Source organism: Kwoniella europaea, chromosome 3, assembly GCF_036810445.1.
Source record: "Kwoniella europaea PYCC6329 chromosome 3, complete sequence".
Classification (NCBI taxonomy): domain Eukaryota; kingdom Fungi; phylum Basidiomycota; class Tremellomycetes; order Tremellales; family Cryptococcaceae; genus Kwoniella; species Kwoniella europaea.
The window spans coordinates 434,250-461,710 of NC_089489.1; the positions used below are offsets into that span (position 1 = coordinate 434,250).

The 27,461-nt window shown below is 44.8% G+C and overlaps 12 protein-coding genes across 12 annotated transcripts; 8 read left to right on the forward strand and 4 right to left on the reverse strand.

Annotated features, from left to right (window-relative positions):
* Nucleotides 1-139: 139 nt before the first annotated feature.
* On the reverse strand, nt 140-1,891 carry V865_008023 (NAD(P)H:quinone oxidoreductase, type IV; the record flags this gene model as incomplete). The annotated part of the gene is made up of 9 exons (XM_066231764.1): nt 140-398; nt 471-514; nt 586-722; nt 795-812; nt 949-985; nt 1,054-1,183; nt 1,260-1,388; nt 1,486-1,605; nt 1,878-1,891. 9 exons carry the CDS (start codon nt 1,889-1,891, stop codon nt 140-142), a joined length of 888 nt encoding a protein of 295 aa, XP_066087861.1.
* A 202-nt stretch (nt 1,892-2,093) lies between these two features.
* Nucleotides 2,094-3,293, forward strand: V865_008024 (NAD(P)H:quinone oxidoreductase, type IV; the record flags this gene model as incomplete). The annotated part of the gene is made up of 6 exons (XM_066231765.1): nt 2,094-2,179; nt 2,399-2,518; nt 2,579-2,707; nt 2,765-2,849; nt 2,919-3,161; nt 3,243-3,293. 6 exons carry the CDS (start codon nt 2,094-2,096, stop codon nt 3,291-3,293), a joined length of 714 nt encoding a protein of 237 aa, XP_066087862.1.
* Nucleotides 3,294-3,682: 389 nt separating this feature from the next.
* V865_008025 (uncharacterized protein) lies at nt 3,683-4,563 on the forward strand (the record flags this gene model as incomplete). Its single annotated transcript, XM_066231766.1, has 5 exons — nt 3,683-3,836; nt 3,935-4,093; nt 4,203-4,278; nt 4,345-4,398; nt 4,482-4,563. The coding sequence occupies 5 exons, from the start codon at nt 3,683-3,685 to the stop codon at nt 4,561-4,563; spliced, it is 525 nt and encodes a 174-aa protein (XP_066087863.1).
* Nucleotides 4,564-5,961: 1,398 nt separating this feature from the next.
* On the forward strand, nt 5,962-6,719 carry V865_008026 (uncharacterized protein; the record flags this gene model as incomplete). The annotated part of the gene is made up of 5 exons (XM_066231767.1): nt 5,962-5,989; nt 6,088-6,249; nt 6,359-6,434; nt 6,501-6,554; nt 6,638-6,719. 5 exons carry the CDS (start codon nt 5,962-5,964, stop codon nt 6,717-6,719), a joined length of 402 nt encoding a protein of 133 aa, XP_066087864.1.
* A 208-nt stretch (nt 6,720-6,927) lies between these two features.
* On the reverse strand, nt 6,928-8,903 carry V865_008027 (uncharacterized protein; the record flags this gene model as incomplete). The annotated part of the gene is made up of 5 exons (XM_066231768.1): nt 6,928-7,585; nt 7,646-7,760; nt 7,826-8,444; nt 8,499-8,693; nt 8,769-8,903. The coding sequence occupies 5 exons, from the start codon at nt 8,901-8,903 to the stop codon at nt 6,928-6,930; spliced, it is 1,722 nt and encodes a 573-aa protein (XP_066087865.1).
* A 406-nt stretch (nt 8,904-9,309) lies between these two features.
* On the forward strand, nt 9,310-12,773 carry V865_008028 (uncharacterized protein; the record flags this gene model as incomplete). The annotated part of the gene is made up of 7 exons (XM_066231769.1): nt 9,310-9,786; nt 9,851-10,432; nt 10,503-10,598; nt 10,670-11,377; nt 11,430-11,964; nt 12,020-12,483; nt 12,537-12,773. 7 exons carry the CDS (start codon nt 9,310-9,312, stop codon nt 12,771-12,773), a joined length of 3,099 nt encoding a protein of 1,032 aa, XP_066087866.1.
* A 50-nt stretch (nt 12,774-12,823) lies between these two features.
* On the forward strand, nt 12,824-16,472 carry V865_008029 (uncharacterized protein; the record flags this gene model as incomplete). Its single annotated transcript, XM_066231770.1, has 8 exons — nt 12,824-13,014; nt 13,071-13,357; nt 13,433-13,890; nt 13,963-14,150; nt 14,212-14,275; nt 14,356-14,597; nt 14,658-16,237; nt 16,303-16,472. 8 exons carry the CDS (start codon nt 12,824-12,826, stop codon nt 16,470-16,472), a joined length of 3,180 nt encoding a protein of 1,059 aa, XP_066087867.1.
* A 318-nt stretch (nt 16,473-16,790) lies between these two features.
* On the forward strand, nt 16,791-18,486 carry V865_008030 (uncharacterized protein; the record flags this gene model as incomplete). Its single annotated transcript, XM_066231771.1, has 12 exons — nt 16,791-16,810; nt 16,900-16,956; nt 17,029-17,042; nt 17,132-17,150; nt 17,225-17,269; nt 17,353-17,405; nt 17,481-17,545; nt 17,686-18,025; nt 18,156-18,188; nt 18,287-18,295; nt 18,362-18,372; nt 18,466-18,486. The coding sequence occupies 12 exons, from the start codon at nt 16,791-16,793 to the stop codon at nt 18,484-18,486; spliced, it is 687 nt and encodes a 228-aa protein (XP_066087868.1).
* Nucleotides 18,487-18,755: 269 nt separating this feature from the next.
* On the reverse strand, nt 18,756-21,432 carry V865_008031 (uncharacterized protein; the record flags this gene model as incomplete). Its single annotated transcript, XM_066231772.1, has 13 exons — nt 18,756-18,857; nt 18,931-19,018; nt 19,096-19,152; nt 19,219-19,694; nt 19,759-19,845; nt 19,909-19,932; nt 19,999-20,058; nt 20,140-20,330; nt 20,428-20,567; nt 20,630-20,687; nt 20,790-20,821; nt 20,889-20,995; nt 21,097-21,432. The coding sequence occupies 13 exons, from the start codon at nt 21,430-21,432 to the stop codon at nt 18,756-18,758; spliced, it is 1,758 nt and encodes a 585-aa protein (XP_066087869.1).
* A 441-nt stretch (nt 21,433-21,873) lies between these two features.
* V865_008032 (uncharacterized protein) lies at nt 21,874-22,899 on the reverse strand (the record flags this gene model as incomplete). The annotated part of the gene is made up of 6 exons (XM_066231773.1): nt 21,874-21,937; nt 22,082-22,177; nt 22,237-22,267; nt 22,337-22,446; nt 22,599-22,688; nt 22,862-22,899. 6 exons carry the CDS (start codon nt 22,897-22,899, stop codon nt 21,874-21,876), a joined length of 429 nt encoding a protein of 142 aa, XP_066087870.1.
* Nucleotides 22,900-23,396: 497 nt separating this feature from the next.
* V865_008033 (uncharacterized protein) lies at nt 23,397-24,806 on the forward strand (the record flags this gene model as incomplete). Its single annotated transcript, XM_066231774.1, has 4 exons — nt 23,397-23,436; nt 23,499-23,546; nt 23,605-23,757; nt 23,953-24,806. The coding sequence occupies 4 exons, from the start codon at nt 23,397-23,399 to the stop codon at nt 24,804-24,806; spliced, it is 1,095 nt and encodes a 364-aa protein (XP_066087871.1).
* Nucleotides 24,807-24,955: 149 nt separating this feature from the next.
* On the forward strand, nt 24,956-27,267 carry V865_008034 (uncharacterized protein; the record flags this gene model as incomplete). The annotated part of the gene is made up of 7 exons (XM_066231775.1): nt 24,956-25,361; nt 25,452-25,617; nt 25,694-25,958; nt 26,098-26,287; nt 26,369-26,551; nt 26,640-26,934; nt 27,081-27,267. 7 exons carry the CDS (start codon nt 24,956-24,958, stop codon nt 27,265-27,267), a joined length of 1,692 nt encoding a protein of 563 aa, XP_066087872.1.
* Nucleotides 27,268-27,461: the final 194 nt, after the last annotated feature.

Genomic DNA, 27,461 nt, shown 5'->3' on the forward strand with positions numbered 1-27,461 from the left:
ACCGCAGCCGCATCACACCATATCTTGATGTCGTTACTGACATCTTCGCATGAGTTGTAGGCTGATAAACTTGATATGCATTCTATCATCTATCTATTATACGGATATAAATACTAAAACATTTGAATCGATTGCTGGTTTACTTGTCGATACCGGAATCACCACAACATGAGAAGAATCCTTTCTTCTTGGGTTTCTGCTCTTGCGCCTTAGCCGCTGGAGTAGCTGCTGGTGCAGGTGCAGTCTTTTCGGCAGATGCTTGAGCGGGCGCAGAAGTGGATGTGGCTTTATCGGTAGGTTCGTTGGTCACTTTCTCGACGGCGTATCCATTGGAAGTCGACTCGGGTACGGATTTGGCAGCGTCAGTAGTGGTGGTAGTAGCAGGAGCCGAAGTAGCGCTATTGGCAGGAGGTTGCAAAGTGAGTAAACTTTCTTATCTCGTTGAACGGAACTTTTATACTTGAACTTACGCTTGCTTTCCTTTGACAAAGGTTCCTACGAAAGTGGCAAAGTACTATCCCAGAGGTGATGTATATCAATATCGTTTCTCGTCATGATTACCGGGAATCAAAGCCTGACACTCACCTTGCCTTGGTGCTCTGCGACCGCAAGATCGTTGGCAGTAGGTTTCAAGCTACCGTCAGCACCCGCCACAGTTGATGCTCCGTACGGTGAAGAGCCTTGGACGGAATCGACGGCTCCGACTGCTGGGTTGGAGTAGGCTGACAATGTACAAGAATGTCAGTGTCAATATCAGATCTGCAATGCAGGAAGGGGAAGGAAAAAACACTCACCAATTGGTACGTATGCCACTGATCATGGTTGCATAAATTCAGTCAATAATCTCAATGATCATATTCAAGCATTGACACACTTACTACCGTCTGATATCGTCAAAGAGTCAGGTCAGTAAAGAGCTATGTGCATAGAGAAGTAGTAAATACTTACGATGAGCGAAGAAAGGGAAAGAGGTGGTATAGGTTGACTGCGATAGGATTTACAGTCTCAGTGAGTGTCCGTGGCGCATTTGTTACGTCGTGCTGATTCGCTCACCTCATGACCACTATGTTGACCTGCGACAGAAGTGAACATCGTGACGAATTTTCCTACGAGAGCACCGGTAGCCCATAATTGACCAGTTTGATCGAAGAAGTTATCAACTTGAGAAGGGAGTCGACCGTATCTACGAAGTTAATCCAATCAGTCTCAGATGTTTATGTGTTGAACTTCGTCAATCATGAAGAACAGCTAAGACTCACCTCGTAGGAGCACCTAATATCAAACCATCGACCTCCTTGAGATCCTCCGGTGTGATAGCTGGGTACTTAGCTTGAAGGGAGGTGTTGGCGTACATCTTGGTGAGTACCTCTTGAGGAAGAGTCTCCTTACTACGTAAGAGGATGGCACACAATTGTCATGTCAGAATTATGACCTTTTGACATTTGATATTTTAGGGTAAAAGCCTGAATTCCACGACACACTCACATCACATAAGGCTTGACGATCGCTCCGGTTGATTCCACACCTTTTATCACCTCTGTAGCGAGGGCATCGATGTGACCGTAGGTCGAGTAGAAAGCTACTGCGATGATTGGTTTGGTGGACCTAAGGTTTGATCAATTCGTCAGTCAATCGTCTTTGAGGGTGTCCATCCATAGGACTAGGTGAGTCGGATCGATATAGGATATGAAGCCGGAGGAAAGGTACTAACATGTTGGTTCTTGGTGGACGCAGGATGAGTTGAAGATGGAATATGTACAGTGGTGCCAGTGGTAATGGAAATGACCAAGATAAACCGATACGATGAAATGGTCTTTATTGATTTTATAACTCTAAGTATATCAGAATTATCTGTAATATACCAACCTCAACTTCACTTCCTATGTCGCATAGTGTACTAGGGTGGATGCTCGAAAATAACTTTCTGGAAACTGCTCCCAGATGAGGACGATTGCTGACCAATATTTGGTTCCGTACCTTAGCGTCACTTGCTTTGTTTTCATGTTTTGATCCGGAATTACCGGTTTCGGATCATTTTTCGCAGATCGCTACAAGTCAAACGCGTCTTTCCGACGGTTTTGGGATTTATCTTTATGATTTTTCAGCCATCCTCCGTTGGAATATCCACTGCCGCTTTCAATTACAAAGGTGTTTCTAGAAAATCATTGCGACTAATTAGGTAAGCTTGGGGGCACTCCTATGTGTCATTAGGATATATAAAGAACTTGATTACTCCAATCTATGACTCTTCGTCCTTTCTCCCAGAGATCTGTATATACATACATACACCTTCTAACTACTCGCTCAAAGTAAACTCAAACCAAACCAAAACAAAGAAAAATGTGAGTGACCTTGACAGGTTAGACCCCTATGATCATGCTAATGGCGTTGGCGACAGGTCCACCCAACCTATCATCGCTGTTGTCTTCTACTCCACTTACGGACACATCGGTGCCCTCGCTGAGAAGGTCATCGAAGGTGCTAAATCAACTGGTGCCATCGTGAAGCCATACTTCATGTAAGCCGATCCGATCTGATCCTACAACGAATCAAGCATTGACTGATATAACGAGTTTAGCGAGGAGACCCTTCCTAAGGAAGTTCTCGAGAAGATGTACGCTGGTGGTTCATTGAACCCCAAATACCCACTTGCTACCCCTGAGGCCCTCAAGGAAGCTGATGGTATCATCATTGGTGCTCCTACTCGGTGAGTCATATGAATCCGAACGATATAAGACAACAGTGACTGATTGGAAAACTGCAGATACGGTCGAGTACCTGCTCAAGTCTCAGCTTTGTTCGATCGAACTGGTGGATTATGGGCTACAGGTGGATTAGTCGGTAAATTTGTGAGTTGTCGATCTCAATAGATTCTTCTTTGTTTGATATGCATTGCTGACAGTCTGACAATTGTGTAGGTATCCATGTTCACCTCTACTGCCGGTCAACATTCAGGACATGAAACCACCATTACCACCACTTTCCCTTTCTTCGCTCACCACGGTTTGGTCTACGTGCCTATCGGTTACTCTAACCCTCTCGTCGGTGAGATCGGCTCCGTCCAAGGTGGTTCACCATACGGTGCTTCTACTGTTGTTGCCTCTGATGGTCACTTGCAACCTACTGAAAACGACTTGGCTGTTGCCGAACACCAAGGAAGGGTGAGTTGATAGAATCGTCTGAATATGCCGCTTTGCTCAGGGAATGATAACGCTGATGCTGTCTGATGCACTTGTATTTAGTACTTCTCAAACTTCGTTGCTACTTTCGTTAAAGGTAAAACCGTCGCCTAAGGTGATAGATCGGGATTAGATAGATACCGAAATTCATATGGTAGATGGATGTATATATTTGTACCAAAAATGATATAACATAAGGATAATAGTTCATCATGCTTTACAATGCAAGTTTGCCATGTTGATAGATGCAAGATGAAATGGTATCGCTGTGCTGTGCAATGGGGAGCACAACGGACAATGAGATGACTTGGACATTGAGAAGAAGGTAGTTGTGCAGGTGGAGGAGAAATGAGAGTGAGATGACATGATGCGATGTGACGTACTATCTGTGGATGAACATCGACAGTGATCGACAATCCACGGTTCAGCGTATGAGTACTGCAACTGCACATCCTTCATCTCTCACTTGCTTTCCGATATCATTCACATTCATTGCCATTGACATGAACTTACGATCACTCTTATCGATCCCTCTAACAATCTCTACAATACTCACCAATCGATTATCATCCATCGTATCTGTACCCATCTCTTTATACTCGGCTATAGGCGTTAGAACAGCAACAACCATGGTACTGGATCCAACTAAACTCAACGGTATGTCCCAGTCCTCATTCCATCAGTGATATCCATCCATCCATCCATCCGTGTGTACTTGAATAAGCTGATCAGGAGCGAATCCCACCTGCGATCAGTTCATGCACCTCTGCAACCTCATACGAAAGAAGGTGACTCGACTCATCCAACGGGATTTCAGAGAGATGGATATTGTTGGGGTAACGAGCAGGATCCGGGAAATCATTTTATTGGTGGGGTCGTAACGAAAGAATTTTTGGAGTATAGTAAAGCTCAAGGTGAGTATCTTGTATTATACACATATGACTCAAATAATTTTCACCTCATTCCATTCATATCCATCTACATCGATTGAAACTGATAGGATAAATTAACCTTGTAAATCAGGAAATGACTTGATCACTCGACAACCTGGATTTCCGGGGTTGAAAGATGGTTGTAGATGGTGTCTGTGTGTTAATCGGTAGGTGATATCCATATTTCTTTTTGAGGATGACTCCTCTGACCTGAAAATGCGATCGCTTGTCAGATGGAAAGAGGCAATAATGGCTTCTGAGAAACTTGGTGAAACAGTTGTCCCACGGTAAGTCAGGTCTCACCGACATTCATAAACCTGCTTCGAAGATGCGCAGACTGCTGACTTGGACATATATGCACTTTTAACAGTGTTGATTTGTCTTCCACCGCTTTAAACGCTCTGAAGAAAGTTAGTATTGAAGATTTGAAGAAATACGAATACAAGCCATGAAACAACAAAAACATATTCGTATTGTAGCACTACTTGTTTGATGAAGTCATGTATTATTACCATCTATGACGCTCACTGAACAATGCTGAAATAAAATCTCATATGACTCTTTCGTCCTTTCTCCAGAGACTGTATACATACATAACCTAACACTCGCCATAAACTCAAACCACCAAAACATGTGAGTGACCTTGCAGGTAACTTATCATGCTAATGGCTTCGGTCCACCAACCCAGCTGTTGTCTTCTACTCCCTTAGCTGTTGGGGGTATCGAATGTAAATCAACTGGTGCATCACCATACTTCTTAAGCCGATCGATCTGATTACAGAACAGATTGACTTAACATTTCGAGGACTTAAGGAAGTTTCGAGAAGATGATTTTCTTCCCCTACATTGTTACCTGAGGCTCAAAAGGAGATCATCATCTCTACTCTGAGTCATTGAATCGAACGATATAAGACAACAGGACGATTGGAAATGAAATCGAGTACCGCTCATTGCTTTGTCGATCGAACTGGATTATGGAAGGTGATTACTAAATTTTGAGTTGTCGATCTCATAGTTCTTCTGTTGAAGCATGTCAGGACATATCGATCGTGTAGGTATACATTGTACCTCTACCTGCACCAAGTTCATTTACAAAGCTTCGACTCTACATTAACACTTTCGGTCAGCATCTCGCTCAGCAAGGGTAGGTGGTACTCACTCCTGCTCTAATCTCCTCAATGAGCTTGTAGATTTTCAAAAGCTTGATCCCTATCTTTGAGTTTATCCGTTGCCGCTTTGCTCAGGGAATGATAACGCTGATGCTGTCTGATGCACTTGTATTTAGTACTTCTCAAACTTCGTTGCTACTTTCGTTAAAGGTAAAACCGTCGCCTAAGGTGATAGATCGGGATTAGATAGATACCGAAATTCATATGGTAGATGGATGTATATATTTGTACCAAAAATGATATAACATAAGGATAATAGTTCATCATGCTTTACAATGCAAGTTTGCCATGTTGATAGATGCAAGATGAAATGGTATCGCTGTGCTGTGCAATTGGGAGCACAACGGACAATGAGATGACTTGGACATTGAGAAGAAGGTAGTTGTGCAGGTGGAGGAGAAATGAGAGTGAGATGACATGATGCGATGTGACGTACTATCTGTGGATGAACATCGACAGTGATCGACAATCCACGGTTCAGCGTATGAGTACTGCAACTGCACATCCTTCATCTCTCACTTGCTTTCCGATATCATTCACATTCATTGCCATTGACATGAACTTACGATCACTCTTATCGATCCTCTAACAATCTCTACAATACTCACCAATCGATTATCATCCATCGTATCTGTACCCATCTCTTTATACTCGGCTATAGGCGTTAGAACAGCAACAACCATGGTACTGGATCCAACTAAACTCAACGGTATGTCCCAGTCCTCATTCCATCAGTGATATCCATCCATCCATCCATCCGTGTGTACTTGAATAAGCTGATCAGGAGCGAATCCCACCTGCGATCAGTACTTCATGCACCTCTGCAACCTCATACGAAAGAAGGTGACTCGACTCATCCAACGGGATTTCAGAGAGATGGATATTGTTGGGGTAACGAGCAGGATCCGGGAAATCATTTTATTGGTGGGGTCGTAACGAAAGAATTTTTGGAGTATAGTAAAGCTCAAGGTGAGTATCTTGTATTATACACATATGACTCAAATAATTTTCACCTCATTCCATTCATATCCATCTACATCGATTGAAACTGATAGGATAAATTAACCTTGTAAATCAGGAAATGACTTGATCACTCGACAACCTGGATTTCCGGGGTTGAAAGATGGTTGTAGATGGTGTCTGTGTGTTAATCGGTAGGTGATATCCATATTTCTTTTTGAGGATGACTCCTCTGACCTGAAAATGCGATCGCTTGTCAGATGGAAAGAGGCAATAATGGCTTCTGAGAAACTTGGTGAAACAGTTGTCCCACGGTAAGTCAGGTCTCACCGACATTCATAAACCTGCTTCGAAGATGCGCAGACTGCTGACTTGGACATATATGCACTTTTAACAGTGTTGATTTGTCTTCCACCGCTTTAAACGCTCTGAAGAAAGTTAGTATTGAAGATTTGAAGAAATACGAATACAAGCCATGAAACAACAAAAACATATTCGTATTGTAGCACTACTTGTTTGATGAAGTCATGTATTATTACCATCTATGACGCTCACTGAACAATGCTGAAACTAAAATCTCATAAGAAACTATTGTTAACAGATAACATATACATACACATATGACATGCTATTATCACAGTACATAATCCTAACATCGTTTCGGCCCATTTCCCTTTTTCACAGATCCTACCAAATACTCATCCCCTGAGCCTGACCTAGTGCCAATAACTTACTCAACATAGCCACCTGTTCTTCGGTAACTCCACCATACCCAGCAGTCTCCACCATCTTCTTTATGACTCCCATTAGCTGTTGGGGTGTATCGACATGTAACTCGTTCATGGCTTGTTTCATCACCTTCTCATGATCTTCTTCATCTCTAGGTGGGATCGGTACATCTTCGATTGGCAGGAACAGATCTTCTTCAACATCTTCTGCAATGGTACTTATCGGTGTTTCTGCACTTGAATCTTTTGATGATTTTCTCTTCCCCTTTCTACTATTGCTTTTCGTCTTCGTACTGGTACTGGCAAAAGGAGAATTGACATCATCATCTTCATCTGAAAATTCACCTTCCGAATCTGAACCATCATCACCGTCTTTCCTAGGGGACGAAGGAGGAATGAAATCCAGATCATCCGCATCATTGTCGTTATCATCTATCGTAAAGAGATCATGGAAAGGTAGATCTACTCCCACTTCTTCACCTGGAGAGACGGAGTCGATAGTCATAGGTGTATCTTCAGTGATTGGGAAGGAGGTGTTGGGCATATCGATCGGTGTAGGTATATCATTGGGTAATTCTAATCCTGCACCAAGTATCACCTTTTTCAAAGCTTCGACTCTACATTGAAACACTTTCATCAGCACATCTCGCTCAGCAAGGGTAGGGATGGTAACTCACTCCTGCTCTAATCTCCTACAATGAGCTTGTAGATTTTCAAAAGCTTGATCCCTATCTTTGAGTTTATCCGTTATATTACCGAAAAACTCTTTCTTCTTCTTCCTCGATTCTTGAGCTACAAAAACAGGAATGGATCAGCAATGGTCGTATCACGTAATGAGGTATGATATCTCAACTCACCGGCCACCCTATTCCTGGCTCTTCTCCTAGCTAATAATTCCTCCCTTGGCATATTCTTCCTACCACCTTTACCTGTCGGAGGTAATGGCCATTCAGGCAAGTGTTCTCCATTCTCTCCATCCAATTTCGATAAATCATCACCCTTATATCTCTTCCCGTTCCCTGCTCCAGTCGATTCAAAGCTCTCATCTCCCGTGCCATTCCCATCTAGTACCGACGCACTTCTCTTCCTACTGCTGTTCGCACTGATGGGTTTCCCATTTGGCAGACCGTGGCCTAAAGATCTCTGGGATTGACCGAATGACGACGATGATGATGGATCGGTCGAGGCTACAGCTTGAGCAAGGGTATTGGCTTCTAGGCCTGTCCAGTTCGGTAAACCACCTAATAAACCATCATTCCTCCAAAATCTTGAGCTATTACCTGATGTATCATTGGTGTTGTTGTTATTGACAGCTTGAAATAGAGCATCGTAATTTGCTGTATCTGATATAGAGCTAGCAGTTTGATTGGGATCGTTGATAGAAGAGACGTTTTCTAAAGCATCTTTGATAGCTTGCAATTGATTTTGCTGATCGTTCTGAATAGTAGTGGAAGATGAAGAGGAAGGTTGCTGTTGCTGTTGGTTTTGATTTATCAGGTGTTGGAATGGATTGATAGGTGGGGGATGTACAGGTGGTCTTGAGATTCTGCCGGATCTAGTTTGTTGTGCGGGTGTATCAGGGATGTTAGATCCAGACAGTAATTGGGCGTATAAGGAAACTTGACGATGTTGTTTCTTCGCATTGTACTCTGCTATTAATTGGACGACAGCTGGATTCGATAAGAATACTGACATGGCATCTGCTACGTCTGTTGCAGTCTTGTCCTATATGAGTACAGACAGAATCAGTAATCATGGTGCGCAACCTGAATTTGATACCTGTTGAGCGAGGATACACACCTGTAAAGCGGGATCGATCATATCCATCGACACATTCCTGTTACCTGCTCTCTTCTTCCCTTGTCCTGCGACTGACGAGGCTGCCGCTACCAATGCATCTAGACCACCCATCGTAGGATCGGTGTTCTTGCCCATTTCACTGTGTGTTCGGCTTGACGCTATTGACCCTTTGCTGGTGGGTGAATCGTTCGAAGCAGAGACTGCAGCGGTGTATATGAAGCAGCAGTGTGATGATGTTGTTGTCGTTGTTGTTGTTGTTGTTGGTGGTAAAAGTGATGACGCAGATTAACGATGATGTGGAAGAAACGAAAACGAGAAAGGATGACAAGATACAAGTGTACGGCGATACATCGGTGATATAGCGCACATCTACCCTGTGGCACATGGGGTAAGCGGCGAAGTCCGTCTTGATCAACCTTGCCTGTTAGCTTGTGGTTCGGCGACTTTGACTTTGCAGGTAGGTAATCATCATTCGAGACTCTCTTTCATATCGACATCAGAACAATAGTCGCCTATACATACGGGTATCGAACAGTTCACGATGCCTCCTCGGCGTGGATCTCGAAAGTCCAACGCTTCCGGAGCGAACGATACCTCAGCGTCTAGCTCACAGGAGATACTCCCGCACGATGTCGGAACCCAAATATCCGATGCTCTTGCATCTTGGACATCAGGAGGCGAAGATACTGTCAAACAATTGATCGATGACCAGCTGCAACGAGCTTCCTCATCATCTACCACGCTCGACTCCATACCCCTCTCTAACACTTTCGTCGGTCTGTTCTCGTCCGAATTGGAACCTGGTGTGTTGGCGGATTTCATCACAAAGGTAATTGAGGAGTTGGACGAGAATCAGGTGGAGGTGCTGGGCGAGGCCCTTATGGATGTCGTGGAGATGCTAGAGCAAGAAAGAGAGGATAGAGAGGAAGAGAAGAAACCGAACGAAGATACGGAAATGGCTGAAGCGGAAGAAAAGCCGAAGATCTCTTCAGGCCTTCCAGTCGTAAAACTTCTCTTAGTGGGTCCCACATTTCTTCGGATATAGTCATTTTATCGGAAACTCATGTGTTTCACTATTGTAGGAGAACAATAAACTTCCAACTCACATAGCCAACCTTCTGTTAAATCCCGATCGACTAGTGGATCTCGGCTTACACCCCTTCCCTCGTCAACCAAGAGCACTGCAGAGTGCATTGGTCAAGAAGAATACTACTTTATTCTTCAAGCAGAGGAAATACAACCTGATGAGAGAATGTTCCGAGGGATTCTCAGGTCTTATAGTCCTACTTACAGGTCCGGACGCGCTACCCTATTCAGTTGAAGAAACGTTAGCGGAGAGTGAGGTGGACAGAAAAGCAAGAGCCAAAAGGGTTTGGTCGAAAATTATGGGGTTGATAGGTTATTTCAATCTATCACCACCACGAGTCTTAGATATCATCCTTGAAATTGCTAGTTGTCACGTAGCTGTGCATTGGCGGTTCTTCTTAGACCTGCTGAAACGATCTCCATGGGGCAATGCAGCTATAGGCGTGGATGCGAAAGGCAAAGGTAAAGCTGTGGCATCATGGCCAGAGAACGAGCTGGAGAGTATCGGAGATGCTTTGAATGCGGGTGGTGATCGTGTGCTTGCTCAGGTATTGGGATTCAAGTTTGGTTTCTATAAAGTGAGTCGAGTAGAAATCAAGCTCTTCTTTCTCGGGTTCATTTCAGGCTAACGATGATTATTTTTCGTAGAAACCGGAAGGAGGGGATACACCGATGGGTCTCACCTATATGGCCGCTCTTCTGATCAAACATGGCTTCGTCAGCCTAGCCGACCTCCTACCCTTCGTGCGTCAGCTAATACTTACAATCACCACAATTACTTGAAACTATCGCTCATCTATCCTTCTCTTAACCAGCTCTCGCCGGATGACACTCAGATGGAGGAGATCAGGAAAAAATGGCACTCATCTGTCAGCTCTCGTTCTGGACCTTCAAACGCACTGTCAAATTCGGTCCTACTAGATGACGACGCACCTGCAGCATCAACGTCGAAAGAAGCTGAATCAGGTGGTCTTCCACCTAAACCTCCTCCAGAACAGCGAATACATCTCGCTCAAGCACTTCTGGCTATTGGCGATTTACCTTCGGCCCTGTACTTCCTCGCGCGATTCCCTTGGATAGCTCAGAGTCATACTGCCATTGCTGATCTCATACTGCGGACTGTTTCGTATGCTTTAAAAGACCTATATCGATCTTATACCTCACCTACAGTCGACAACGAAGGAGAAGATCTCGATATGACCGCCAATGCACCCAACGCCCCGCCTAATACGAAAGAACTGATACCAACACTGCACTCACCTCCTCCACCGGAGACTAGCCTGAAGCGGTTTGAGTTCTTTTATCATGACTGGCGGGAACAAATGGAAGTGTGGACAACGATCGATGATATACATTCAAAAGGTCTTAGATGGTTGTCCCTGATCCGTGGTTTAGGAGGAAGAGATGCGTCGATCATGGTCAAGATATGTCGAATTGGGGTAGCTTATTTCGCTGAATTGAAGAAGGAAAAGGAAGCAAGTCTGGATTTGGGGGACTTGATGGATCGATCTGTCGCTGTAGAGGTGAGTTATTGGGATTGGCATCCAGAGCTGACATTCATAGCCTACAACACAGGAGATGAACCCGTGGCTTGACATAATACGGATATCCCTATTACCTTCTCTTTCTTGTTCCGATGCCACTGCCGCTTTCGACATCGAATTATGGTCACTTCTCAGCTTCTTTCCTTATACCGTTCGATATAATCTATATGGCGAATGGCGGGATAGTACATGTAGTTTCAAGGGCAGGAGTCCATGTCTTGTTGCGGCTCATGCTGCGGGTGAATGTACGAAGGAAGTACAGAAGGCTCTGCGAAGAGTCACCTCCTCTTCGACCAGTGGTTCGGCCTCTGCGGCTACTCAAGCGGAAAGACATTCTGCTCGATCATTGGCCAAGCTCAGTCATGGCAATCCGCTTTTCCTCTGGACCACAGCTGTCACTCAAGTAAAGGCATACCCCAACATCGGTCAAGCTATCGTTGATGCCGGTCGATACATGACACAACTATCATTCGATGTAGCTACTTTCGTTATGCTAGATACTCTATCTGATGATAGGGCTCAGCGGTTGAACGAAACGGGTACTGGTGTCGCATTATGGTTAGAGCGTAAGTTGTTTGGTTCTGTGGTCGTCAATCGTTAGCTGAAATACCCTCCTTTTAGGATTATCAAAATTCGTTGGCGACTTCAATCGTCGATATACTAATATGGATCTCGGACCGGTGTTACAATACATCATCAACCGACTTATGCGGGGTCAATCAGGCGATTTGATCATACTTGAGAAATTGATGAGTACGATGTCTGGTATAGAGCCTGTACCCAATGACGGTGTTTCCGATACCCAACTCCAAGCTTATGGAGGAGGGAAAGAAATGGTTCGAGAGGCTTTCAACGCTACTAGAATCCAGATTGCTCCTCCACCTGAACCTGGAACGGATAAGCCGAAGGAAGCTCCTGTAGACAAGTTGAAGAATATCAAGAAATCCTTACCGAGGTTGGTCAATGCCCTTAGAGATACTAGATTGGCTATACCTATATGGATCGCTCTGGCTCAGACGAGACAAGCGGTGGTCGATAAATTGGCCAACACTCCTATAAAAGCTATGAACCTGGTCCAGGATACAGTGAGTGGCTGGCTAGTGAAGGAATATGATCTCCAGGCTGATGACAATATCAGTGTCACACTACATTTATGCAATTTGGCGACTTCCTGGTGGAACAGCTATCATCGGAAGAACAGTTATCGGGTACACCCAATCTACAAGAACTAGTGAATGATTTCGGTCTTGAATCCGGTATAGCATTCCAGATACTGCGACCGCGACTCAATGCGGAACTGGAACGAGCGAAAGCAGAACGTGATGCCGATGTGAAGAAGCGATTGGAAGCGGAGAGAAGGCTGGAATTGCGGTAGACAAACTGAATTCTCCCGCCATAAACGCCAATGCTCTTCCTGCTTCACCCATGAGTGCCACCCCGCAAGTTGACGGCGAAGATGTAGTAATGGATGAAGTGAAAGCAGAACATGTAAATGGGGATGGTGTCGCTGCTTCGAAGGCTGGCGCCAAACCCAGACCATGGTGGCCTCCTGCTTTGACCTCCACGATGAACCAGGCCGAGTCGCTTCTGCCTGCAGGAGTCAAGGACGAATTGAGGTGAGCCCTGAACCTCAACGATCTGGAAATTATGCTGATTGCGGTGAGATTTGCAGCGCTCAATTTTTCGTGATCTTCTGGCACCTCACCATGCAGGATATTGCATACTCTGCTGAATCGTATGACGAAGCGATCAAATCGATCAATCGAAATATATCAGTCGTATCTGGTTGGCGAGTCATGGTGAAAGACAAAGCCGCCGTTGCGGAACAACAAGCGGAATTGACTAGGTTGAAGAACAGAGTGGCTGTTTTGCAGAAAGAAAAGGAAGCCCATGGGAAGGAGGTGAATGCTGTGGTCAAGAGAAGGTTAAAAGCTGAGTGCAACAAATGGTTTGGTAATGGTGCGTAGATTGTCAATCTCACACACGCGGATCTGGCATTTTGGTTGATGTTTTTGGTTTGGTTGTTTTTGGTAGCCAAGGACGACAAGGCCAGTTCGATTCAGCTCCCGGGCATACTACATCAATACTGTTTCTACCCTCGAGCGATCTTATCACCCTGCGATGCAGTATTCGTCGCAAAATTCATTCGAACGGCTCATGATCTCGGTACGCCCGGATTCTCAACGCTGTTCGCCTACAACAACTTTTTCAATGACAATCTGGCGGGATGTATATTCTCGTGTACAGATAGTGAAGCTCGAAATCTCGGACGATGCTTGGCGGCGATCTTGACGGATTTAGATGCTTGGCACAGGGATGAAAAGAAGTACAGGACTGAAGCTCTAGGTCTGCCCGAAACTACCAAAGAAGGATCTGAACCCGAACCTTTGCCTGGGATGTTCTTTAAGAGGAAAAGCACAGGCCCATTCAAACCGATGAGATGGCAAGAATTCAATACTTACTATAATAAATGTCATAACGTTCTTACAAGGGTGAGTGACCGATGGTTTCCCCTGCCAGTTGTTCAAGAAAGAGGATAGTTGGTCTGACTAATGGTTGATTAGGCATTGACATCTTGTTGGGCCGAAGCAGAATTCATGCATAACAAAAACGCTATCATCGTTGCTCTTCAAATTATCAAATTCTTCCCTGTGGTTGACACACACGGTAAATCCGTTGAGGATGCTGTCAAGAAATTGCAGAGTGGTGCAAACGGAGAGATCACTAATGATCTCAAGATGATGTGTCTTTCGTGAGCTGGTCCTTCCAAGAGTATCATAAACACCAGAACTTCAGCTCATGTGATTCCGCAGGTTCTTGTCCGGTCTGAAGAAACGACAAGAAACTAGACCGTATATTCCACTTGCCAAATTCAATGTATGTTTCTCTTTCTTCAGTTTGAAACCAATTTGCCCAACATGCCGGCTGACAGACTATCGTCCTGGACCCTGTATCAGCCTAACAATCAACGTCTCGCTCAAGCCGCTCAAGCCAAAAACGTACCTACCGGACCTCGAGGAACTGATAGTCCCGCTACCAATGGTGGATCTACACCACAAGCTGCTGCAAATGGCGGTAACACCCCTGTACCAACAGTTCCTACCGTTGCTGACCGCGACAAGATACGTCAGAAATTGGAGGAAAGCAGATCCAAGTCTTCTGCTAGTGCTATTCCACCAGCTGTCAAAGACGAAATCAAGTGAGCCTCTTTTACTGTTGACTCACCCTGAATATCACTCAATGCTGATTTCAGACATAGGGGCACACCCGAACCTGCTGCTTCAAGCCCCAGAGCATCTACGCCAATTGCCTCACGTGCAGCGTCTCCCGCGAGACCCGCTTCGCCTCCTGCTGCACCTCGGCACACCCGAGCTTCAGCCGCTCCCACCGGCCCTGCCTCTACTACTCGATCCGTTTCTGATGGACGCAATGGACCTACACCTACAGGACCCGCCGCGCGTATTGCCAGCGGAGCATCATCGACAGCCACTATGGGTCCACCCTCGGATCTCTCGGTCGACGAAGCCCGTGCAGCTGCCCGAGCCAAGAAATTCGGTATCAAACGACCTGCGCCTCCCCCTTCTTCATCCTCCCCTGCACCTACCCCTGCACCTGCCGCGCCATCCGCCCCTCAGCCGTTAGTAGAGCCGGCTAAACCCAAATCGCCCACCCCGTCTTCCTCTAGACGAACTTCACCTGCTCCAGCTTCTAGAACACATAGGAGTGGCAGTGTCGAGTCGAAAGCTAGTGTTGGAGCTAGAAGATCATCTCGAAGAGATAGAGACGATCGAGATAGGGATAGGGATAGGGATCGTGAACGTGAACGTGAGCGAGATAGAGATAGGGACAGGGATAGAGATAGAGATAGGAGGAGAGGAGATGATAGAGACCGAGAAAGGGACAAGGACAAGCCACCTGAAGTTGCGACAGCTGTCACGGACGAAGATAAAGACAGGAAGAAACAGGAAGATCTGCTTCAGGCTAGACATGATAGACTGGCTGATGATCGAAGGGAATCGAGACGCGGTTCTAGGGATACCACTCATCGAAGAGAAGACGATAAGAAGGGTAGTAGCAGTACTAGAGAAACGAAAGAACGTAGTGTGAGAGACAGAGATGATCGTGGGGAGAAGAGGAAGAGGGATGAGGAACCTAGAAGAATCGATGAGCCGCCCAATGTCAGGAAGGATGGGGGGCGTGAGCGGGAGAGAGAAAGAGAAAGAGATAGAAGGCACGATGATAGAGAAAGAGATCGGGAAAGAGATCGGGAAAGAAGGGCGAGAGATCATAATAGAGATGATCGCGAGAGAGATAGAGAGGGACGCGGTGAGCCCAGGAGTAGAGATACTCGACCGCCTCCACGAGAACCAAGTAATCGAAGAAGCCCTCCACCCTCTGTACCTCCTGCACCTACCAATGGAAATGGCAACACGGGTGCTAGCGGTGATCGAACACCTAGAAGGGATAATGCTGCTCCAAGGGAATTACTTCCACCGCCCCCTGTTCCGAGACCCGATACCCAAGCGGATAGGATAGTAGAAGCACCTCGACAAACTCGATCTTCAGTCCCACCTTCGTCTACGACCGCCACTACCACCACCACGACCAACAGATTGGCGCATGCTCTCCCACCTCGTCCTGGACCGGGCCCAAGCTCATCCGCACCGACTAGCAGTAGTAGAGCACCAAGTCTTGCTCAGAGAATGGGACCTACCCCTACGCAGTCAGATAGAGAACGGAGGGTATCGCTCTCTCGTCCCAGATCTAATGAAAATTCACATGCTCAAGCTCACACGAGGGATGAAGGGTATAGTGATCCTCGGAAGAGAGCTTTGGAGGGTAAGTTGACTTGGATAATTACATGATAAGAAGCAAAGGGCTGATCAAGTGCTTATATATGGTAGAATCGAGTACTCAGACGAGAGAGGAGAGTCCTGGAGCATCGAAAAGGGTGAAGATTGATAGAGAACGTGCGAGGGGAGGTAGTAGTGGAGGTGGAAGAAGGGAAGGTGGACCGGGTGGTCCTGGGGGAAGGTTGTTTGAGAGTGCCATGGGAGGAGCAAGGGATAAGTAGGAGAGTCACAATATCGGCTCGTACACTCACGAAACACATACATATGAGCTTGAGATTTCTTGCATGAATATGTGTTTGCATTGTTTGGGATATGACCCAGGTGCCACAATGAGACAACGTAAGATGGACGCACGGATCATCACGCACCGTTGTGGAGGGACGCGACCGAGTAACTACCAGTATAGTAGTATAGTAGTATAGTAGTATAGTAGCAGACAAATCAAAATCAAGAAATCAACTAACATCCATCAACTATCAACTATCAGTGTTCATTTCAGATATATCAATCAGTACAAAGTCACCTATATCACTAACAACATGTCAGGCGAAAGACAAGAGTATGTATACATACCAATCTGGTATTTGTAGAGGCAATCAAGCTGATATGGTGGAATGCGATCAATCACGTTGAATCATGTTCCAACAGCCAAGCGTCAACTTTCACTCCCATCCATCCGTTCGAGATGGACGCTCCTAAGACTTGGTAAGCTTCGGTTTTTACTTCGTTAACATGTGATTGTACAGCACCAGCTTATCCTGTGATTCCCTCATATAGGGGAGGTACCATTGGTGAGCTTCGAATTGATTTGTGGTACCGATGGGAATGTGGTCATGGCCTATAGCTGATCCGGTCTGGGCTCTTTGATTTTTTGGAAAAGGAATGATGAATTGGGATAAGTACGTATCAGCTAATAATCCTATATTAGTCGATATTCACGAAGAAGCATGAGCTGATGACGACTTTTTGATAGCGACAAGATCGTTTTCTCCAAAAGATCATTACTCGAATTTCTCAAGTATGTCTTCACGACCCACTCAGCTTTCTCGTCCTCCCCTAAGATAGCAGGCACAAGCTGATGGAATTTCTGATGGACGTTAGGTCAGCAGGAGTAACGGTCAATCAAAATTTCTCTGAAATCCAAAAATTACCTAGTCAGTGTAGTCTCGATTTACTCAGTTCAGTGATACAAGTATAGCATCAGCTGACGGTTTGTATTATTATGATAGAATATGCGACTTTCGGTAGATTCAGTAAAGCTGCTACGGACGCTGCTGTTGCGGATCTCGTCGAGGTAAGTCGAGCAATATACTCACTTTATCATCTTACCAAAATCCCAAAATCCCCCCAACTTCCCCTGCCTACCTGCATTCTTGAACAAAAATCAGCTTAATATCGATATCTTTACTGAATCTTATGATCAATACTTTACAGGCCGAGATAGGTGACCCCACCACCGAAGCCTCTTCCCTCCCTTCCAACCGGACTACCGTCCCTCGACCTTCCCGTAAAGTCCGAGACCCACCAGGGGGTAAACAGTCCATCCAGCTCTTCGGCGAAGAGTACGAAGAAGAAGATGCACTTTCCCTCGCTCCTCCTAGAGATGGTGGGGATGGTGTGGACATCGAAGTGGAACGATTGGAGAAATTGAGAGTTCACGCTGAACCTGTTAGGGATGGTGGGGCGCATATCGAAGAGGAACAGCAAGATCCTAAGACCGACAGAGTATCGAACCCTGCTCATGGATTTAGACCCACTAGAAAGGTCAGAGAGGGTAAGTAGGCTTTTTGCGTAGGGGAATAGAATAGACTTCAAGAGCATCTCGAATTGAGATTTTTCGGCTGGTTACTTTATGCTCTATATGTGTAAGTGGATATTAGCTGACCTGAGTTACACATTTCTAGGTCCTGGAGGAGCTTCATCGATGGGTGCAGCTCGTATGTCCCCCAATCCTAGTTCTATTATTACACGCACATATATACAGATATGTGTTTCTACATGACTTTTCTGCTAATGATGACTTTCTAATTCGCAGTCTTCGGCGGTTACGAAGATGAGACAGAAGAAGATCGAGCATCCTCTCGTGCCTCTCAAGGAGGGAAGAAATAAGCGGCTCAAGGGGTAAGTCGTCCAACTTATACTTCATGCTTTCCAGCTATTTCTTCCTTCACTTCTACTCTGGAGGAATACTGAGCTGATTCCATTCATTTACAGAACTCGGGTAATCTCTGGTAAATCCATTCAAAGCAACGTATATACAGATCCGACAGAGACATTGGAAATATCCTTAAATATGCAAATACTCTATATCCGATATTGGTATTCTGAATTTCATATGTTTTATCGATCATAACTGAGTAACTGAAAAGTCCTTGATTCTTCTCTTTCTTTCCCTTGCCCTTACGTTTCACAACTAAGCAATCTTACTTTGTATTCTTTCTTTACACAATGGCCTTCAAGTGATCGATAAATCCACTATCGACCTTGTCTTACAGTTTCATCGCTCACTCTTCGCCATCGTAAGAATCTGAATTTTGGATAATAGCGTGGACCCATTTGATGATTTGGAAGTATCCCTCAATCGCGAATTTCTCATCGACAGTGTGCTGATTTGAGTTCAAAAGCATATAATCAGCATACTACTTGAGAGAGTTGTTTGAGTTTGTTTTTCTCACTCACGGCATTGGAACCTGCTGAAACTGATGATCCCATGAAACGATATACGTTCTTGGTAAGGTTGTAATACATCTTACAGTCGGTGTTTCCGCTACAATCAGGATCACACAATCTATTAGCCAAGAAATACAGTATTCTATCGAAGAAAGAAAAGTGATTTTGACTCACGTCGAAGCATAGGGAGTAACGATTCTTTCTTCACCGTTGGATCCAGGTAAGACAGCTCTACGAAAATATCATTAAATCCATCAATCGTTTGTCCGTGGAGGTTTAGGTCTCGGGTTGACTCACTTGACAGTCCCAGCGAACAGCTCCCATACCCCACCCTCAGCAGGAGTTCTCGGAGCAGGTTCAAGTGGTAAACCCAACAACTCTATTGAGATATACTTCCCACCCAACTCTTCCTTCTTCTTACTTTCAAATCCATGATAATCCAATCCATTCTTTTTAGCTATATGCGATACGAGCCTGTTCACATGCGATTGAGTAGAATTGATAGATTCCGAAAAATCAATTCTGAAATTGATCAATGTGGTAACTAGTTCAGGTAAAGCATTTACTTTTACTCCTCCGTTAATGACGTCCACTGCGGTGGTCGTTCCTACCATAGCTTTCGATTTGAGATTTTCTTTAGCTAGTACTTTAGCGAGCTTAGGATATGATTTGGGGCCCTCCGATTTGAGAAGTTTGGAGTAGTGTGATGGCACAGATGGAGAGTGGGCGAGAGCACATTCCAGTGAGGTCAAGAGGGGTGAGGCGGGTGTAAGCTAAGAAAGCAGGTAAACAGAAGGATCAGCTGAGAGTATGGAAGGATGTTTCATTTGTACTGACCTTGTTAGGGAATGGGTTATCTTCTAAGGCTGAGACGACTTGCGACATGATACCGATACCACTATGAGTAGGAGGGACGGAGGAGTGCTAAGAGATGTATATATCAGTTGGATAGTCTTGGCACATGATTTCCTTTGATTTTCCACTCACACCACCAGCAGTACCGACTGAAATCTATTGTCATCGAGTCAGCGTGAGCTGGTCATACGTCACGAAGATCTTGACAGCGTAGCCACTCACAACTATATCCATATAGCCTTTCTCACCCATACCTGGGATGGCAAATGGAGCGCCATAGAACTAGGCGACCAACCATTGAGTCAGCCTATCCCTTCCGCAATATCGCAAAGCTAATCGTTGGAGATCCATCAAACCACTCACATCATCAATCAAACCACTACCTTCATCAATGACCATCAACAATCCATCTTTACCGTATCTCTCTTCCAAGAAAGGTGCAATGTGACCTTGACCTCTTCGGGCAAATACCTCTTCTTCGTCGTTCCCGTGGGAGAAAATGATAGTTCGTCGGGGTTTGAAACCGTTTTCGAGTAAGTTGGAGATTGCCTCCCCTGTAGTATTTCGCATATTGCTCAGTCAGTCAACACTGTTCTCCATGAAAGTAGAAGCAGAAGCTTTCTATTTATTTTTTTTTCATGCTACACTTACATTGTGCAACAAGTAATGGTTTATCATCACCCGCACCTCTTCCCCAGATATACGTCCCGTCGTTATACCCCGAGAAAGGTGGATGAGTCCATCGGTCGAACGTATCTGATGGCGCGGGGACCACATCGTAGTGAGACATACTGGGGTGACCGAGTCAGAGATCTAATCATGTTCGTTTCGTTCGTTGGATAGGGATACTTACAGTAGTAATGGTTTCAGGGATGGATCACTTCCTTCGAAAGTGGCTAGTATACCCAAAGCTATACATGATTACAATCATTGATCAGTCCTATCTCTATCTATGCAGAATTCGCAGACAGCCGTGGGGCCGGGCTGAGTTGGAATGTTCCAAGATGACTTACTATTGATGTATTCTATTTTAGCTGTTGTATGACTATATGCATTGACATAGTGCCTTCGTCAGCCTATAACGACAACGGCAGCAAGAGACAAAAGCTCACGCAAGTGGGAAAGTATCTTCCAGCCAAGCTTGGAAATCAAAGAATGGTTTCCATCTTGGATCCTCGTTAGGTTCTCCATTATCGTCGAATGATTCGGTGGGGATTTGCTATAGTACGTCGAGTCATGTGGTCACAATCAGCTTTTCTATCAAAATTATAGTCCTACTATATAGTAAATGACAGGAGGTATGATGCATGATTGACTCACGACAGCTTTCGAGAACGTATCTACAACCTTCTTCTTCTCCTCATCACTCAATTGCCAAGTAGTATTAGGAAACAAAGCTTTAGGCTGTTGAGGGCATTGAGACCATTTCTCTATATCCCCTTGATCAAACCTATCCATCCAATTCTCATCATCTACGAACTTTAGATCATTTCTGAGTGGGTTGAGGGATGAGATGGATGGTCCGAAGTTTACTAATGTAGCTAGGACGAATAAGACACCGAGGAGGATCTTGGGATAGTTGGATTTCCTCCTGCCGCTATAAGGGGACTGAGCGGGTAGAGGTAAAGAAGAGGGAGTGAGAGATTTCTCGGACATGTTGAATACTTAGATATGGACGGATTTGTTTGAGAGGATAAAAGAAGATGTCAAGTGAAGATGTATCCTCGACGAAGAGGTGATAAGTTGAGTGTGATAGATAACTTAGTGGGCACAACACACGGATTTGACCGATGGTGTGATACCACATGCGGTCATGGCCGTAACATAGCAGAGGCGCTGATATCATAGTTTGATATTGATATGTATGTATAGATATATTTCATATTCATATGGTATATGAGCATTCACTGATATATAAGCAACTACCATCTATCTTACTCTGATCGATCTTATGTCTTTCTCAAGTGTAGGATCATAAACAAGGGCGGATTTGTACTGATTCACCGGAAGTATGTGTCTAGGCGAGATAAACGGGGTACGGGGTATGGGAATCGAAGAAATCTCCTAGTCTCGTAGGGACAGATCAAGTACTGTAGCCTACTCGGTAGGTCCTTGCCAGACTGGTTGAGATTCGGGATCGGTGTTAGGAGGTTGCATCGTTCTGCAGTTGAACGGTAGATCATTAGTCATGTTATCATGAGAGATAGTGGAATCATCTAATGGAACAAGGGTTATGAGGAGTGATGATCCGAGAAGTGAAGGTTCGATATTAAGTGATTGATTTATGAAAAGAAAGTCTACTCACGAAGGAGCTTCGAACATCTGAACAAAATTCAATGCGATATATGCTAATCCCACAAATCCTACGACCGTACCGCACACGTAGAGGATAGTGTAGTAGCTGTAGGTGTATAGTCAGCTCATAGCCCATAGGATACGGGTATTAGCGAGATAGCTCACTTGAGCATGAGGACACCAAGTAATAGGTAGACTATGGCATACCCATAAGTCAGCTGATGGTCAGTGCATAACTAAAACCTCTGCAGAATAGATAACTTACAGACACCTCGACCGATGAAGGAATGCATGAAACTTGCATATTTGTGTACGAGTACTTTATGTTCTTCTGTGGGTGTTCGAATTTCGAGGAAGATGATGAGGGCACCGATACTGTTTATCGTGATGAGATATAATCAGCTTGGTGTCAGTCGTGGGAAAAGAGGTAACGAGCATCATGCGTAGTATTCATCTGATCAAGATGATGTCATCTCCGTAGAGATGATGGGACTGTGAGGAGTGATATTTCAATGGTAGATACTCACATTACTTCGTATATACCGATGATTATACTTGAGAAGGAATGGTTGATGAGTGACCCAATTCCTCCTGCTACTGCGAAACCTCCTACACCACTACATTGCATCCATCAGCATCTGATGATCCAGCGAGAGGTCGAGATCCAAAGCAGCTAGACTAGGGAATCTAACAGAACCCTATGCGGAACTTACATGTTTACAAATCTATCAAAGCAAATGATCAACATGCGAGCTGGACCATAGGTGGTTGAATGAACGACGGTACTCACCTAAATAACTCTGCTGGGTTCTGTCTGATTGCTTCCATTTTGATTGATTCGCTTTACGAGTATGTCTTCAAGACGGACGCTATATGAAAGTGTGAGGAGGGGTATGAATGTATGAATGGTTGGAGGAATGTTGATCAACGTTTATGTCTATATACATATATATATCGGTCAACTGTCCTCACTCGGTCATAGTTATCTGTCTATCTGCTATTGCTGTGCCTTACAAAATACCGTTATATCCCAATCCGTCCACGTCACTACTACCAGTCGATATCTTATGCCGGAAGCGGAAGCAAAGTGATAGCACGCAGTTCCCACGAGGACAAGCCATCAGAACGGAGATGGGTGTCTACTCCGTTCTCTTTTCTCCCCTACGTCACCATTTTGTCGGGTTTGAGTTGGGATGGTCATCGCGAACCGGAAACAAAGAAAAAGGAAGCTATATCACTGCAGATCCTTGACTTGTCACTTCTCTCCGTACTCCGATTGATCAATTTCAACTCACCATTATAACCATCAGACAAACTAGCTCAACATGTCAAGACACAGATTCGTCAGGAATATGGATCTCGATGGTGAGCGGTCTGCTTTCTTCAGCACAGCGAAGCAAGAGCTGATGGCATCTTGATATGTTCAGACGAGATGAATGAGGAAGAGGAGGAAGGTTACTCTCAAGAAGAGCAAGGTAAGCTAGTTACATCGGTCCAAAGTCTGACCAACAAGCTCACTCTGTCTCTCAACAGCTCAAATGGCATCGGCTATGCCAATCGCACGAAACGCTTTAAAAGATATCAAACCGCCAATATCGGACGATGCGATCGCCGATTCTTTATGGCATTACTGGTTTGATGTGGAGAAAGCTGTACATTGGTTGAGACAGGATCACGAGAAGAAAGGTGAGCTGAAAATTCTCCTTCTTTCCTCTTGAATTACTGTTTTTCATTCCACTTCGTTCTCCATCTTTTCATGTTTTCATTCTTCTGGGTTTGCTGGTACATCTCTAGCGGAAAGTATACCTCTTTCTACAAATGCCTATCTGTCATATATATATCAAGCAGTAGAAACATACGGCTGAGCTTCGTCCAAATCAGGCGAAGCTCCACATCCCTCACTTCGTCCTACACCTAAAGAACAACCTCGTCGTCGCCCTAGGAATCTCTTCTCGTCAATACCCTCATCTTCCTCATCGAGTGATTCTCCACAACTGCCACTCACGGCCTTGCAGCGGTTATCCCTATCAAGAAAACAAGCTACTTCATCTTCACCCTCACCTTCCCCCGCACCTACAGCAACAGCAGTCTCATCAATTGAAAATGGAGCTAAGCCGATGTCAAAACTTGCTTTACTCGCTCAAAAACGGAAAGAAGCTGCTGCTGCTGCTGCCGGTCAATCTGCCGAAAATCTACTTCGAACACCTACCAAATCTCCATCGTCGTCCACCCCAGCAAGTGGCACGCAAAGTCCGATCTCGGACTCTGCGTCAAAACCATTATCGAAATTAGCCCAGAAGATGGCAGCAGCCCGAGCGGCAAGGGAAGAATCTGCCGCCAAAGCAGCGCCAACACCTTTGTCAGAAGACACGATGGCCATTGATGAGCCTAACTCCACTTCAACAGTACAAGATGGTCCAGATATCTTCTCGGCATTTACTATCCCCCAAACACCCAAATCGCATTTGTCATCTTCATCACCTTCAACATTCTTCTCTATCCTCACATCTACATCATCCGCAGATCAAAATAAAACAGACATGGAGATCACCAATCTACATGTGCCCCTCGCCACAGACATCTCAGCGTTGACGAAAAGGTTCGAAGAGGCCTTTGCGGAAAGTCCAGATGAAGTTGTGCTTCGAAAGAGGCAGGGAAGAGCGGGTACGGCGGATCTAAATACGACAGTCAAGAAACAAGCGAAAGGGACAGGCTCTAAACCCACTTCAAAATGATGGTAGAATGTAGGATCGAGAGATATACTTTTGGCTTGAGATGTACCATTATATAACCATGTTCACCATTCCACCGTTTTTCATTCACATTCATTGCTATGTTTTTCTATGTTTCTGCCTGTACTTCACTGACTAACAAAAGACGACTGATGCTAACTAATAATCAATTTTCAGCTGCTAAAGCCGCTAAAGCAGCTTCCATCACTCAGAAATCAGCTTCTTTACCAGGTAAACCACGTACTCAGACGGGTACAACGCCCAAATCAAAACTTCAGCCCAAGACTCAGCCGAACTCGCCTGTGAACAGTACGAGCAAAGCGGGATCGTCGGGGTCAAATACACCTACAAATAAGGGAAGTGGAAGCAAGAGTCCGTTGACTGTCGCCCAGCAGGATTTGGCAGGTTTGCATCTTGACCAAGAGGTTGATTTGGAAGCTGAGAAGGAAAAGTACAAGGAGAGGGCTGCGTTATCAATGAAGACTGAGGAATTGATAGCGAAAGTCAGGAAAGAGGAGGAAGAGTCGGGAAAGAAGAATATCAGTTTGATCGTTGTTGGTGAGTCTGTGGGCGCCGTCATTTCGCATGGACTGTCACTCTGTGAGAATAGCTGTTGACGAGATGTTGTTTTTTGTGGTTGATTCACAGGCCACGTCGATGCTGGTAAATCCACTTTGATGGGTAGACTATTATATGATATAGGCGAATTAAGTGAGAAGGAGAAAACAGCCAATGAAAGAGGAAGTAAGAAAATCGGTAAAGGTAGTTTTGCATTTGCTTGGGGTCTAGATGCATTGGGTGATGAGCGTGATCGGTAAGTCGGACATTGCATTTCTTTCTATCATCGAACGGGAAAATGATGTTGACGTTGATTTTCTCCTTTTGTGTAGAGGAGTTACGATCGATATAGCTACCACACACTTTACAACGCCTCATAGGAATTATACATTACTTGATGCACCTGGACATCGAGATTTCATACCTGCCATGATATCTGGTGCGGCCCAAGCGGACGTAGCGTTAATGGTGGTTGATGGATCTCCGGGAGAGTTCGAAGCTGGTTTCGAAAGGGGTGGACAGACTAGGGAACATGCTTGGTTAGTCAGGAGTTTGGGAGTTAAGGAGATTATTGTTGGGATCAATAAGATGGATCTTGTAGGTGTTTCTCTTCTTTTTCCTTTTTTCCCATGATCAGTATTCCCGCGAAAACATCAAGAGAGATTATTTGTCTTCCTATTCAAGTTGTCATTTAAATTTGAATTGACTGATAGCTTATATCTTTTTTTGCCCACAGGTTTCATGGTCTCAGGATCGATACGAAGAGATTGTCGAAGCTCTAAAACCATTCTTGCTTTCGGCCGGATTCGCCTCTGCCAAAACTACCTTTATGCCTCTGGCCGCTATGGAAGGTATAAATATTTTGGAGAACGATGTTGAAGAATTGAAAGAATGGTACAATGGTCCTACGTTGATAAGTGCTTTAGGTGAGTCAACTAAGGCGAGCGGATTGATGGATTGCAAGAAGAAGAAGAAGTGATAGCTGACTTTGTCACATAATGTAATAGACAAAGTCGAAGTTCCCCCTCGACCTTATGAAAGTCCACTACGAATACCCGTATCGAACGTGTTCAAAGGTCAAACTGCGATTGCGTCGGGTGTAGCAGTATCAGGTAGGCTGTGTAGTGGGGTGGTCCAGGTTGGTGATAGGTTGAGAGCAGTACCTGGAGATGAGGTAGCTACGGTCAGGAGTGAGTGGTTCAGCCTAATCCATCATCTTCACACTAGCTACAGAGAAAGGGATGACTAAAATTGATATGATTTTGGCGACGGCCGCAGCCATCGAAGTAGATGAAGATTCTTCTCCTTATGCCGTATCAGGTCAAAATGTAACCCTATACTTATCAGGTATAGATTCAATCAACTTATCGATCGGTACTATTCTCTGTCCGACCAGTCTACCTGTACCTTTGGTATCTAAATTTACGACTCAGATATTGGTATTTGACTTGCAATCACCAATCATCATTGGAACTTCGGTTGAGCTGTTCCATCATTCGGTTAATCTTCCTGCCACGGTTAGTAGGTTGGTTAATGTTTTGGAAAAAGGACAGGTGACCAAGAAGAATCCCAGGTGAGTGAATGGTCGGTTATCGTATGAAAACACATTTTTCGTATTTGCTTCGGTCCTCGAATGATTTTTAGGCTCTTTTCTTCGTCTCTTGATGATAAATCGGGTACTGAGAATTAACTAATCCTATGTTCTTTGGGCTCTCGCAGAGTGTTACAAAAAGGAATGACAGCAACGATTGAAATTACCCTTCGATCGACATCCAATAACAACGCTAGGATACCTATCGAAACTTCTCAGCAGAATAAGGAGATGGGTAGGGTATTGATCAGAAGAAATGGTGAGACGATAGCTGCTGGTGAGTATTACCTATATCTTCGTTCCTCCATCCGCTGAATTGTTCTCGATGGGATACTGAACTTGGGTTGATTGTCAATAGGTGTCGTAACTGAACTATTAGGATAGATGAGATACAACCGCGTATAACAATAATAGATCAGATATGACCTAACTTGATGGATGGATGCATTCATCGTCATGATTTGATCCTATGATTTATTTCACGTTGACTCAATTATGTTCATACGAAT